At 37.6% G+C, this 14787-nt stretch overlaps 1 protein-coding gene across 5 annotated transcripts in view; it reads right to left on the bottom strand.

The window, feature by feature from the left end:
- Positions 1-14787, bottom strand: part of NEO1 (neogenin 1) — a 234807-nt gene that overhangs the window by 139844 nt on the left and 80176 nt on the right. For all 5 annotated transcript variants that reach the window (XM_072746003.1, XM_072746001.1, XM_072746002.1 and 2 more), the window contains exon 5: positions 414-550. In XM_072746003.1, coding sequence (XP_072602104.1) covers positions 414-550 — 137 coding nt within the window. The remainder of the gene's footprint in view (positions 1-413; positions 551-14787) is intronic.

Here is a 14787-nt window from a genome sequence, read left to right on the forward strand (position 1 = left end):
AGCATCCTGAGACAAGAAAAGTGAACTAACTTTCCAGATTCCCCAGAACACAGTCTTCCCCATACTACTACCACTACAGATAATATCAATAATTAACTGGACTCTTACCATTTTCTAGTCACATATTCTAGGAGTTTTACAAATATTAACTCTTTTAATCTTAAAAACAATCTCAATGGGGTAAGTACTCATTATCTCCATTTTACAGATGAGGTAAATGAGGGTCAGGGAGCTTAAGTAAATTTCCTATAGTTATATACCTAGGAAATATAAGACCCAGATTTTAAGCCTAAGCAATCTAGTGTAATGCTCAGCGTTTTAACTACTACACTGTATTGTCTCTTCTACTTTAATGTTATTTAGCAAACCCATAAAGCACGCAGAATTTATTTATACAGGAAATATTTACATACCTTGTACTGTAAGTTCTGCTTGAGCTTCAATTGTCTCATTCCCATTATCAGCTATACAAAAATAAGTTCCTGCATCATCCTCAGTTACATCACTGATCTCCAGACTACCACCTGCCAGCAATACCAATTTTTCAGAGCTGCATAAAAAAAATATTGACACATTTTAGAAATAGGAAAATAATACCCAAGAAACTCTCCACATAAAACAGAGAAAACACTTAAGAAGCATTATTATTTATGTGGCTACAGAGAGACTAACACTAAGATAAAATTAGCAGAATTTATATAGAATTCCAATAAAAAATATATTTAAAAAATCTTTTTAAAATTTATTGTCTAGTAAAATGTCTACAACTAAAAAAATAAAATAAAAAAATAAATTAAAAAAATTAGCAGAATTTAATTTAGTCCAATTTGCTTTGCTCATATTTTACATGCATAAATATCACAAACACAAACCAAAATGTTACAATGAATTATCTCTAACACTTACTAGTATTTTTTTTTTGAGAGAGAGAGAAAATTTTTGCATGAGCTTGAGGTGAGGGGATAGGGGAGAGGGAGAGAATCTAAAATAGGTTTCACACCTAATGCAGAGCCCAATGCAGGGCTCAATCTCACAATCCTGAGATCATGACCTGAGCTGAAATCATGAGTCAGATGTTCAACCCACTGAGCCACCCAGGCACTCCTCTAACACTTCTAATTATTTTCAAAGATACGCTACTATTATAACCTATTCCACTTCCCACAATCCATCCTTGCCTCTCAACTCTGCTCAATTTCTCTGCAAATTATGCAATTTTGAAGTCTGGACTCAATTGGAGAGTCACTCCAACTACAGCTATGCCACACTGAGAGGACTACTGGAGAGGGTAAAATGTCAGATCAGAAACAGAGTCATGGGGTCACAGTGCCTACAGAAAGTTTCCTATGGTGGCTTGGGTAGGAAAGGGAGGAGAAGAGACAGGGAAGGGAGGGAACACAGTTGCCAGAGAGCAGCAACCTGGGTGTGGTTGCCAGGCAAGAACCCACTATCATGCCATTATCAACAAGGACGCTGACCACTACAATCCAAATCTACAGAGTGATTTAAATCTTTTAAAGAGAATATTTAAAGAAAAAGTGATCCTATAACAGAAGAAAAAAATCACATATCAGTATTTTCATTAAGTTCTTATAAAGTGAACAAGTTTAGTTGATTTGGAGTTTGTAGAGTTATATTTTTGAGATTCTATGTCTAAACTGGTTTTCATAGATTATTCTCTCTAATCTTACTATTGTCATGTTTCCTGTCTGTATCTATACTCAACAAAAAATATGTGGCTTTTCATATAGAATCCCTGATAGGGAAAAAATAGAGAGAACAACTATTCAGACTGTGCACATTTATAATTCTCATCCTAAGTAGAGCTATTCTGGCTTAAATTTCAATACACCATGAGCCTGGGTAATTAGTCTTCCTAAATCTCATAAACAAGATTAAGTTTCTGGACAAAGAAAGAGGAAAACCAGAATCAGATTTGGTGGATTCTCTATGAAACGCTCTGCAAGGTCATGACTCAACTTTATCAAATGGCCTTCTAATTTGAAACATCTCTATTATGATCTCAAATCCCAATTTAATGTGATGAGATAGAGAAGCAATACAACATATCATGGATAGAGCAAGAACTACTAGGACAAAACGGAGAGAGAAAACAGGGTTTCTATGCCTCATGAAATAAGAAAAATTTACAAAAATTAAAATCTATTCACCCTTAGATTAAATTACTACTAATCTTCAGGATGGAAAACATTGCTCACAAGTGGAATACACACACACACACACACACACACACACACAGGATACCCAGCTGAGGAGAACATAATTTGAAATATTAGTTGGTATGGTACTTTTAAACTGAAATATAGTAATTTCTAGCTAATAATTATACTAAGAAATACTCCTGATACTTGCTTTGCCTCATATTTGCCATAAATTAGTGTCAGTGCAAGAGTCAATCTTTCTTAATGAAATTGATTTTACTTCTTTTGAAGCCTGGGAAGAAGACTGTCTGTTAGCTTGGCAGATTCATTTAACTCTTTGGCATGATGATGTGATAGATCATAGTAAGATGGCAATCAACTCTAAAATTCAAAGATACAAACAAAAGGAACAGTATGTGAAAAGTAAGCATGGTCATCAGACCCAAGTTAGGTTGAGTGTTGCTGGACAAAGGGAGTGTGTGGACCTGAGTATTTGGGGGTCAGTCTTAGGAGAGCTTAGTGTGCTAAGGAGACCATTTGTTTTATCAACGGAAAGGCCTTAAGGAATTAAATCACATGATTAAGTGGAAGACAAGAAGAATGTGAAAAAAGACGAGAAGCAGAAAGTCTGGTTGTGAAATTACTGTGATGGTCCAGAATTGAAGTGAGAAAGATGAACTCCGGGGTAACAATAAAGAGAAGGCAAAAAGTATTGACCACTCTTAAAAACAATGGATGATGAAGGTAAAGACAAGGGATTTAGCCACTCATTTACTGGTGTACCTCTATGTGTCAGGTAGCAGCTGGGGATGCAGCAATGAACAAAAACACAACCAATGTTCCCATGCAAGTCAGTGGAAAAGACACACATGAAAGATGATAATTCCACAAAATAGTATACCAGAAGAACCTACCAGGAAATTAGAAAAAAATTTTTCTGACCAAAGTAACCCTTGAACTGAGATCTGAAGAATGAGAAGGAGCTAACTAATGAGAAAGAGAAAAAGATTTCAGAAAGAAAGACAAGCATATTCAAAAGAACAGTGGCAGAAAAGACCACACTGTATTTCAGGATATGATAATAACCAGAGTGGCCAAGTTTAAGAGAGGAAAAAAGAGAGAGAAAGATGAGGATGGAGCCACACAAGGTTTTGAAAGTCATTTTCATAATCCGAGTCCTTAACCTAAAAACAAAGAAATCATACAGCATTTTTCTCTTATTACCTTTAGCATTACACTCTCTAGATCCATCCATGTCATTGCAAAAGGCAAGATTTCATTGTTTCTATGAATGAATAATATTCCATTATGTATGCATATGTGTGTATATGTACATATATATAAACTCACTGTAGTTTTGATTTGCATTTCTCTAATAATGAATGATTGTCAAGGAAATATAATTGATTTTTATGTTTATCTTATATCATGTGACCTTGCTGAACTTCTTAGTCCTAAGAGGCTTTTTTTTGTGTGTGGATTCCTTGGGATTTTGTTTGTAGCCAAACATATCATCTGAAATAGACTATTTTATTTTTTCCTTTTTAATCTGTGTGCTTTTTCTTTTCCTTGTCTTATTGAACTGGCGAGAACTTCTAGCATGGACAGTGAACTTCCTTAACTAGTTTTTTATCTTAAGGGGAAAGTATTGTCCTTCACCATTAAATATGTTAGCTTGTAAGTTTTCTGTATATGTTTCTAAGTTATTTTTCTGAAGGTTTCTTTTAAAATAATGAAAGGGTGTTCAATTTTGTTAAATACTTTTTCTCTATTAATTTGATCATGTAGGTCTTTTATTTGTTAGTATGATAGATTATATTGATTTTGGAATACTGAATTAGCCTTGCATCCCTGAAATAAACCCTACTTGGTTATGGTATAAAAATACACATACATACACATTATATAAAAATATACATACATATTTGAATGTATATACACACACATGAATTCCATTTGCTAGTATTTTGTTAAGAATTTTTTTTTATTTTTATTTTTTACTGTTTATTTATGATAGTCACAGAGAGAGAGAGAGAGGCAGAGACACAGGCAGAGGGAGAAGCAGGCTCCATGCACCGGGAGCCCGATGTGGGACTCGATCCCGGGTCTCCAGGATCGCGCCCTGGGCCAAAGGCAGGCGCCGAACCGCTGCGCCACCCAGGGATCCCAAGAATTTTTATATTTATATTCATGGAGAATATTCACCTGTTGGCCTGTAGTTTTCTTTTTTGTACTATCTTTGTCTGGTTTTGGTATCAGTGTGATACTAGCTTCAATTCCTTCTCTTTTATTTTCTGGAGAGATTGTGTAGAACTGATGCCAAATGGCTTTTTTAAACACTGGAGTTCTCCAGTGAAACTATCTGGGCCTGGAAACTTCTTTTCTGGGAGCCTTAAAATTACAAAGTCAATCTCCTTAACAGACACTTATTCAAACTATTTCATATTGGGTTAGATGTGGTAAGTTATGTTTTGGAGCAAGTAGTTTATATATACAAGCTGTCAAATATACATCTGTATAGTTGCTTATAGAGTGCCCTTATTATCTTTTTGATGCCTGTAGGATCTGTAGTAGCATCCTCTACTTTAGTCTGAATACTGACCATTGTGTCTTTTTTTCTAGTTCACTGATTCTTTCCTCTGTCCCATCCAGTCTACTGCTAAGCCCATCCAATGAAGCTTTTTTTTTCTTTTTTTATTGTCTAAGTTCAAAATTCTCTACTTGATTCTTCAAATCTGCTATTTGTTTGAGGAGACTTTTTTTTTTTAAGATTTTATTTATGCATGAGAGACAGAGAGAGAGAGAGAGAGAGAGAGAGAGAGAGAGAGGCAGAGACACAGGCAGAGGGAGAAGCAGGCTCCATGCAGGGAGCCCAACATGGGACTCGATCCCAGGGTCTCCAGGATCCCACCCCAGGCTGAAAGCGGCGCTAAACCACTGAGCCACTAGGGCTGCCCTGAGGAGACTTTTCTGTGTCTCTGCTGAGATAGTCTATTTTTTTCATTTGTTTCAAGTGCATTTCAAGTGAAGAATTTTTATGGTGACTGCTTTAAAATATATCAGATATTCTAAAACCTGCCATCTCATTGTTGACATTTATTGTATTTTTCATTTGAGATCTTCTTGGTTCTTGGTATGATGAGTGATTTTTAACTGAAATCTGGATATTTGGGGTATTATGAGACTCTGGATCTCGCTAAACCTTTCATATTAGCTGGCTTCTTTTTTAAATATTTTTTTAATTTTAATTTTATTTTTATTTATTTTTATTTTTATTTTTTTATTAGCTGGCTTCTGCTGACTTGCTCTAGAGGAAGGAGGAGGTACCACTCATTACTGTCAAATGGAGGTGGAAGTCCAGGTTTCCTACTAGTCTTCACTTTAATACCTGAGGGGAGGTGGTGATTCTTCATTATTCCTTAACAGGGTTGGGAATTCTGACTCCCCACTAGGCCTCCACTAATACTGCCCTCTGGCTGGTGCAGTTGGAATACTGCCATTCTCCACATGGTGTCCACTGACACCATGGAGGGGTGGGCCTCAATACTACACGATGATGAAAATTCTAACTCTCCACAAGTCCACCTTTAATATCACCCCTGTGGGGGAGGGAAGAAGTGTTTCTTATTTACTGCCATGTGGTTTCTACTAACATGGCAAAGGAGAGGGTCTTGATACTGCCTGGTTGAGATTAAAGTTTTGGCTATTTAGCCTCTGATACCATATAGGCTGGGGTATCTCATTACTACCTGGTGAGGGTGGAAGTCTAACCTTCCCACCTGGCTTTTGCTCACATGGGTGAAGGTGGGGCCACAGTTTCTTCTGTAGTGTTTGGTTAAAGTAGGAGTAATTAGAGTCTAACACTTTTTGTCTTGCTATGCTTCCCCTTTCCTGGTCCTACGGCTAGAGAGAGCACACATTTGTTAAGAACTCTAAATTCTGAATGTGCCTGTTTGCATTTCCAGGTTGCAGGCTTCTTCAGCTCAAGTTTGGATATATGAGGCAAAAACAAATTCCAAGAAAAAGAAACTCATCATCATGTTCTTCCTTGGGTCACAAGGCCTCTAGCCAGTCAGTCTTCTTCTCTCTACCTTTTAGAGTCCATGTCTAGCATGGGGCCCAATGCAGGGTTTGAAGTCACAACCCTGAGATCAAGCACTGAGCTGGGATCAAGAGCTGGATGCTTAAACTGACGGAGCACCCCGAGTCCTCTTAGGTTTGTTTTACATATAAAGCCTGGGGTTTTTAGTAGTGGGAAGAATAGGGAAAAAAACATCTATTCCATCTTCCCAGAAATGTTACTCCTGCAGTTGTTTTTAGAATAATCTAATCTTTCTACTATTGTCAATTATAATACATTAAGCATTTCTATAACTATAACCTGTTCCTTTGCAGATGGGCTCTGATCTATCATTCCATCAAAATAGAACATTACTTGGTTACCAAATAACATTGTGCTGTCAGTTGCTCTGCACTTTAGCATTGTATTTTCTGGATTCTCTCCATTTAAAATAAAACTACTCTACGAATGGGATACATTTCTATTGCCTTTCCTTCAATAGCTATGTTTGGTTTGGATCTGAACAAACGTGATGGGAAGATTAGGTAAATATATCAATTCTTAAGACCGTTACAGAAGTCATGGTAATGTTTATTTATTTATGATCAAAAAATCTATTCATTTATTTATTTTGTTTCAGGTTTTTATTTAAATTACATTTAGTTAAAAAAAAATAAATAAATTACATTTAGTTAACATATAGTGTAATATTAGTTTCAGGAGTAGAAATGAGTGATTCACTACTTACACAGAATAGCCAGTGCTCATTACAATTCTAGCCCAACCCCCACCTACCTTCTCTCCAGCAACCCTCAGTTTGTTCTCTATAGTTAAGGTTCCTTGTTATGGTTTGCTTCCCTCTCTCTTTTTCTCCCCCCACAACCATGCTCATTTGTTTTGTTCTTTAATTACACATATGAATGAAATCATACGGTATATCTTCCTCTGACTTTTCTCACTTAGCATAATACTCTCTAGCTCCATCCACATCATTGCAAATGGCAAGGTTTCACTCTTTTTAACGGCTGAGTAATATTATTCCATGGTATGTATGTATGTATGTGTGTGTGTGTGTATGTGTGTGTGTGTGTGTGTGTGTGTGTGTGTGTATATATATATATATATATATATATATATCTTCTTTATCTATTTGTCAGTTGACAGACATTTGAGCTCCTCCCAAAATTTGGTATTGTTGATAATGCTGCTATAAACATCAGGGTGCATGTGTCCCTTTGAATCAGTATTTTTGTATCCTTTGGATAAATACCTAGTAGTGCAACTGCTGGATAACAGAGCAGTTCTATTTTTAACTTTTTGAGGAACCTCCATACTGTTTTCCAGAGTGGCTGCACCAGTTTGCATTCCCACCAATAGTCTAAGAAGGTTGGTTCCCCTTTCTCCACATCCTCATTTCCTGTGTTGTTAATTTTAGTCCTCCTGACAGGTGTGAGGTGATATCTCATTGTAGTTTTGATTTGTATTTCCCTGATGATGAATGATGTTGAGCATCTATTCATATGTCTGTTAGCCATCTGGATGTCTTCTTTGGAAAAATGTCCTTTCAAGTCTTCTGCCTATTTCTTAACTGGATTGTTTTTGAGGTGCTGAGTTTTATAAGTTCTTTATAGATTTTAGATACTAACCCTTTATCAGATAAGTCATTTGCAAATATCTTCTCCCATTCAAAAGGTTGTCGTAGTTTTGTTGACTGTTTCCTTTATTGGGCAAAAGCTTTTTATCTTGATGAAGTCCCAAAAGTTCATTTTTCCTTCTGTTTCCATTGCCTTTGAAGACAAGTCTAGCAAGAAGTTGCTAGGGCCAAGGTCAAAGAGGTTGCCAACTGTGTTCTCTAGGATTTTGATGGTTTCCTGTCCCACATTTCGGTCTTTCATGCATTTTGAATTTATTTTTGCATATGATAAAAGGAAGTGAACCAGTTTCATTCTCTTGCATGTTGCTGTCCAATTTTCCCAGCACCATTTGTTGAAGAGTCTGTCTTTTTCCCATTGGATATTATTTTCTGCTTGTTGAAGAGTATTAGTTGACCACATAGTTGTGGGTCCATCTCTGGATTTTCTATTCTATTCCATTGATCTGTTTTGTCTGTTTTTGTGCAAGTACCATACTATCTCGGTGTCTATAGCTTTGTAATATATACCTTGAAATCTCGAATTGTGATGCCTCCAACTTTGCTTTTCTTTTTTAGGATTGCTTTGGCTATTTGGGGTCTTCTGTGGTTCCATACAAATTTTAGGATTGTTTGTTCTAGCTCTGTGAGAAATGCTGGTGGCATTTTGGTTAAGAACTGCATTAAATGTATACGTTACTTTGGGTAGTATAGACATTTTAATATCTGCTCTTCCAATCCATGAGCATAGAATGTTTTTCCACTTCTTTATGTCCTCTTCAATTTCTTTTGTCAGCGTTCTATATCAGAGTACAAATATTTTACCTCTTTGGTTGGGGTTTATTCCTAGGTATCTTATGGGTTTTGGTGCAAATGTAAATGGGATCGATTCAGGACTGCTCTTTCTGCCACTTCTTTATAGTGTACAGAAATGCAATAGGTTTCTGTATGTTGATTTTGTATCCTGAGACTTTACTGAATTCAGGTATCAGTTCTAGCAGTTTTTTGTTGGGAGTCTTTTGGGTTTCTACATGAAATATCATGTCATCTGCAAATAGTGACAGTCTGACTTCTTCCTTCCTTGGCTGTCTTTTATTTTTTTTGTTGTTGTTGTCTGATTGCTGAGACCTGGGCTTCCAGTACTAGGTTAAATGACAATGGTGAGAGTGGACATCCCTGTCTTTTTCCTGGCCTTAGAGGAAAAGTTTTCAGTTTCTCCCCATTGAGGATGGTATTAGCTGTGGGTCTTTTGTATATGGTCCTTATGATCTTAAGGTATATTCCCTCTCTTCCTACTTTATTGAGGGTTTTAATGAAAAGTGGATGTTGTACTTCATTAAATGCTTTTTCTGCACTTATTGAGAGCATCATGTGGTTCTTATCCTTTATTTTACTGATGTGGTATATCACAGTGATTGTCTTGCAAATACTGAACCACGCTTGTAGCCTAGAAATAAATCTCACTTGATCATGGTGAATGATTCTTTCAATGTACTGTTGGATTTGATTTGCAAGTATCTCATTGAGAATTTTTGCATCTATGTTCATCAGGGATATTGCCTTGTAATTAACTTCTTTAGTGAGGTCTTCATCTGGTTTATGAAATCAAAGTAATGCTGACCTTGTAGAATGAGTTTGGAAGTTTCCTTCCATTTCTATTTTTTTGGAACAGTTTAAGAAGAATAGGTAGTAATTCTTTAAATGTTTGGTAGAATTTCCCTGGGAAGCCATCTAGCCCTGGACTCTTGTTTGTTGAGAGATTTCTGATTACTGATTCAATTTTTTGCTGGTTATCAGTCTGTTCAAGTTTTGTGCTTCTTTCTGTTTTAGTGCTGGTAGTTCATGTTTCTAGGAATTTATCCATTTCTTCCTGATTGCCCAATTTGTTGGCATATAATTTTTCATAATATACTCTTGTAATTGTATTTCTATGGTGTTAGTTGTGATCTCTCCTCTCTCATTTGTGATTGTATTTAGGTCCTTTCTCTTTTCTTTTTTGGTAAGTCTGGCTAGGGGTTTGTTAATTTTATTAATTCTTTCAAAGAACCAGCTCCTAGTTTCATCAATCTGTTCTACTGGGTTTTTTTTGTGTGTGTGTGTGTGTTTTTATATCCTTTATTTTTCTCTAATCTTAATAATTTCCCTTCTTCTGCAGGCTTTAGGCTTCATTTGTATTCTTTTTCTAGCTCCTTTATGTGTAAGGTTAGGTTACATATTTGAGATTTTTTTTTTTTTTTTTTTTTTTGCTTCTTGAGGAGGCCTGTATTGCTACATACCTCCCTCTTAAGACTGATTTGCTGCATCCCCAAAGTTGTGGACTTTTGTGTTTTCATTATCATTTGTTTCCACATATTTTAAAAAATTCTTCTTTAATTTCCTGTTTGGCCCATTCATTTTTTAGTAGGATGTTCTTCAACCTCCATGTATTTGTGGTCTTTCTAAATTTTTTCTTGTGGTTGACTTAGCGTTTCATAGGGCTGTGGTTGGGAAATAAGCATGGTATGATCTCAATCATTTTGTACTTGCTGAGGGCTGATTTGTGACCCAGTTTGTGATCTATTCTGGAGAATGTCCCATGTACACTTGAAAAGAATGTGTAATCTGCTGCTTTAGGATGGAATGTTCTGAACATATCTGTTAAATCCATCTGGTCCAGTGTGTCATTCAAAGCCACTATTTCCTTGTTGTTTTTCTGCTTATATTATCTATCTGTTGATGTAAGTAAGGTGTTAAAGTCCTCTACTATTATTGTATTATTATCAATAAATTCCTTTATGTTTGTTATTCATATTTGGGTGCTCCTAAGTTGGGGGCATAAATATTTATAATTGTTAGGTCTTGTTGGATAGATCTTTTTATTATGATATAGTAATGATATAGTACCTTTAGTCCATTTACATTCAGAGTGATTATATGAATTTAGTTCCATTTTATTACTTGTTTTGTCATTTTTGAAGACTTTCTTTTTCTTTCTAGATTTTGTCACTTTTAGTCTTTCTTTCCCACTCAAAGAATCCCCTTTAATATTTCTTGGAGGACTAGCTAGTGTTCACAAACTCCTTTAGTTTTTGTCTAGGAAACTATCTCTCCTGTTCTGAATGACAGCCTTGCTGGATAGAGTATTCTTATCTACATATTTTTCCCATTCAGTATGTTGAATATATCACTGTCTTCTGGCCTGCCAAGTTTCTGTGGATAGATCTGCTGCTAACCCTATTTGTCTTTCCTTGTAAGTTAGGGACTTCTTTTGTCTTGCTGCTCTTAGGAATTTTTTTCTTTATATTTTGCAAATTTAACTACAATATATCTTGGTGTTAGCCTGCTTTTGTTGGCTTTTCTGGGAGTTCTCTGTGCCTCCTGGATTTGGATATCTGTTTCTGTTTCCTTCCCCAGGTTAGGTAAGCTTTCAGCTATAAACCCTCTATCCCTTTTTCCCCCTCTTCTTCCTCTATGACACCTATGATATGAATGTTATTATGCTTTATGGAGTCACTACATTCCCTAAGTCTGCATTTGTGATCCAATATTTTTCTTCCTTCTTCTTTTAAGCTTGTTTTTCATAATTTAATCTTCTATACCACTTATTCATTCCTCTGCTTCTTCCATCCTTATGGTCACTACATGTGGTTGGTTTTGCAACTTGGTTATAGCATTTTTTATTTCGGCTTGACTAGTTTTTAGGCCTTTTGTCTCTGTGGTAAAGGACTCCCTGGTGTCCTCTATGCTTTTCTCAAGCCCAGCTAGTATCCTTATGACTTTTGCTTTAAATTATGAATCAGGCATATTGCCTGTATCTGTTTTGATTAGATCCCTGGCCATGACCTTTTCTTGTTCTTTCTTTGGGGATAAATTCCTCCATCTTGGCATTATGTCTAGGTGTCTCTCCTCTGTGTGTTAGGAAAGCCTGTTCTGTTTCCTGCTCCTGAGAATAATGGTTTTACAAAGAAGATGTCTAGGGTCTGCATTTCAGGAAGTGTCTCTGGTATATGCTGTATACACTCTAATGCTGTGTTTTGGCTGCTCTTTCCCTCAGGTCAGTCCTCTGCAGAGTTTCTCCTTGCCTGCAGCAGGGAGTGTTCAGACCTTGGCCAGAATGTGGTGGGTTTTAACGAGGTGTGCTCTGGTCTGTCTGCTTGTTAAAAGAGACCTGATGCTATTTCCACTAGACTTGAAGCTTTGCAGAACTCTATCAGCAGTAGATTTGTTACATGCCGGGGGTTTATGATGATCTTCTGGGGGAGGGGCCCACTACTCTGGTTCTTAGGCAAACTTACCTGAGAAAAGCAGCACTTGCAGAGTGCAGGGGGGTGGAACTTGGTGTAAGTGGCTTAGGCTGCCATTGTTGGCACTGTGCTGTTTATTGCAGTTAGTCTGTGCTGAGGAGTAGGGGAGAAAAATGGCACCAACCCCCTGCCTTGTCCATGGAGAGGGGAGTTTGCACTCATTGCTGTCTGGAAAGCCCTCCCAGAAGAGTGAACAATCTTCCCTCGTGTGTCCCAGATGTCCCTTACCTGTCTGTGTCTGGGCCATCTTCCCACCCAGCAGCTCAGTGCACCTGTGTTCTATCCCAGGCAGGCTGGCTATGTTTTAAAGCTCTAAACTTTTGGGATCTGGCATGGTATGCCCCCCCCCTCACTGGTCCATTAGGGAAGGGTCTTGCTGTACTGGGACTGATTCAGGTTTGTCCCAGAAGGGCAGTTGCACAAAAGTGCAGGGGTGTGGAATTTGGAATAAAGCACAACAAAGAACCAGTGTCCAAGTTGGCCACCCTCTGTACCTATGCTGAGGAGCAGAGGAGGTAATGGTGCCTGCTGGCTCTTCTGTCCCCAGAGAGGCAATGCCAACTCCAATTCTCCCAGATATGTTCCAAGAAGGGGGAACTGTCTCTTTCAGTGCATCCCAGGGGATCCTCAGATTGCACTCTCTGCCCCTGATTAACTGCCTCCTCCACAGGAGCACTGCAGTGCCCTCAGGGCTCCATACCACTCATGCCGCAGACCTCTAAAACTCCAATCTTTGAGCCTCACTGGTTGTAAAAATTCACAAAAATCAGCTGCTCTAGCTTTCCCATTTTGGGAAAGTATTTCCTTGTGTGACCTCCTGCATGTCTCTCTCTCTCTTCCCCCCTTCCCCCTCCATGATCAGGGCTCCCTGCCCTCTGCAGCATCTGTGATCAGTTTCTTCCCTAAATCACATCTCCATACCTCCTTTTTCCATGTTGTAGCCTCTTTCCCTCTCATTGTGTAGTTTGCTCTGTCAGTCCTCAGACAATTTCTTGGGTATTTAATTTTGATTTGGTAATGATCTGATGTTTATCTCGCTGTATTCGAGGGAAGAGGCAAGCCTAGGGTCCTCTTACTACTCTGCCATCTTAGGTCCTTCCAGTTAAGGTTTTAAAATATTCGTTTTCAAAGAGGCCTTAAGATTAGTAATAGAGAAGGATGTCTATTAGTTTAAGATTTTTACCAGAGCCAGCCTAGCACTATCTAGATTCCTAGCCACGTTTCTCCTAATTTCAAAGTTCCGGGCAGCCCGGGTGGCTCAGTGGTTTAGTGCAGCCTTCAGCTCAGGGTGTGATCCTGGAGACCCAGGATCAAGTCCCGCGTCAGGCTCCCTGGATGGGGCCTGCTTATCCCTCTGCCTGTGTCTCTGCCTCTCTCTCTCTCTCTCTCTGTCTCTCATGAATAAATAAAATCTTTAAAATTTTTTTTCAAAATTTCTGTCTAACCTGGAGTTTAAATGATTTATTACCTAAGGCCCATTTACATATCTCATAAAGCACTGTAGAATCAGACATTTTGAGTAATTACCTATATGTAACCTGAAGTGCTCAGATTTTCCTATACCACAGACATCTGACCAAAAAATACTGGTCACCACTCTCCCCACCCCCATTACATGCCACTCACTATGCTAGGGTCTGGAAAGATCGATGTGAACACCATCAGTACTGTCCATCTCTTACATGGTTATAAGAGGATGGACACACCGAGACAGTGGTATATAACAAAACACTGTTTCTCAGACTTTTCTACCACATAACCCAAGTATTCAGAAGCCTAGAGAACTCAAGGTAGAAAACAGTCTATTCAGTCTTAAGTCTTCTGATTTATCCTTCAAATTCAGAGAGATATATTACTAGCCATGATATACCCACATTTGGTTTATTTTTTTAATACTTTATTTATTTATTCATGAGAGACACACAGTGAGAGAGGCAGAGACACAGGCAGAGGGAGAAGCAGGCCCCCTGCGGAGAGCCCAATGCAGGACTCGATCCCGGGACTCCAGGATCACGCCTTGAGCCAAAGGCAGACACTCAACCACTGAGCCACCCGGGCATCCCCCCACATTTGGTTTAATTCAAAAACATTTCCCCTAAAAATATCTTTGAATAAAATCCAACATAATTTTATGCAACATAAAAGGAAGGTATGTAACATTTCTACCATGATCTGTATACCTCAACCCACATCTAGACCCCAGAATGAGAATCACCTTACTAAGAGAACAACTGTCCAACACACTATACAAGACAGCAATCCTACCTCTACCTCTCTTAGCATCCCTGGCATACTTTGTCTTAATTTTCTTCCTAGCACTTATCATAAACTGAAATTTTACATGTTTAAATAATTACTTCCTGACTCTTCCCCACTAGAATAGCTGATTCATAACAGCAAAACTCTATTTGTTTCACTACTCTGTTCCCAATGACTAGAATAGTGCCTAATATAATTGGCATTCAATAAATATTTGTTGAATAATTATTGAATAAGCAAACAAGAATCACAGTAATCCTCATTTTTATTTTTATATAAGAAACCAAATTCCTTTATCATCAATTATCTTCAAAATGTCCCTTCTATGGTGATAAAATAAAAAATCTTTTAAAATAACCTCTTTCAACTTTCCTTTTTTTTTTTTTTTAAGAT

The sequence above is a fragment of the Vulpes vulpes genome, unplaced genomic scaffold, assembly GCF_048418805.1.
Source record: "Vulpes vulpes isolate BD-2025 unplaced genomic scaffold, VulVul3 u000000678, whole genome shotgun sequence".
Classification (NCBI taxonomy): domain Eukaryota; kingdom Metazoa; phylum Chordata; class Mammalia; order Carnivora; family Canidae; genus Vulpes; species Vulpes vulpes.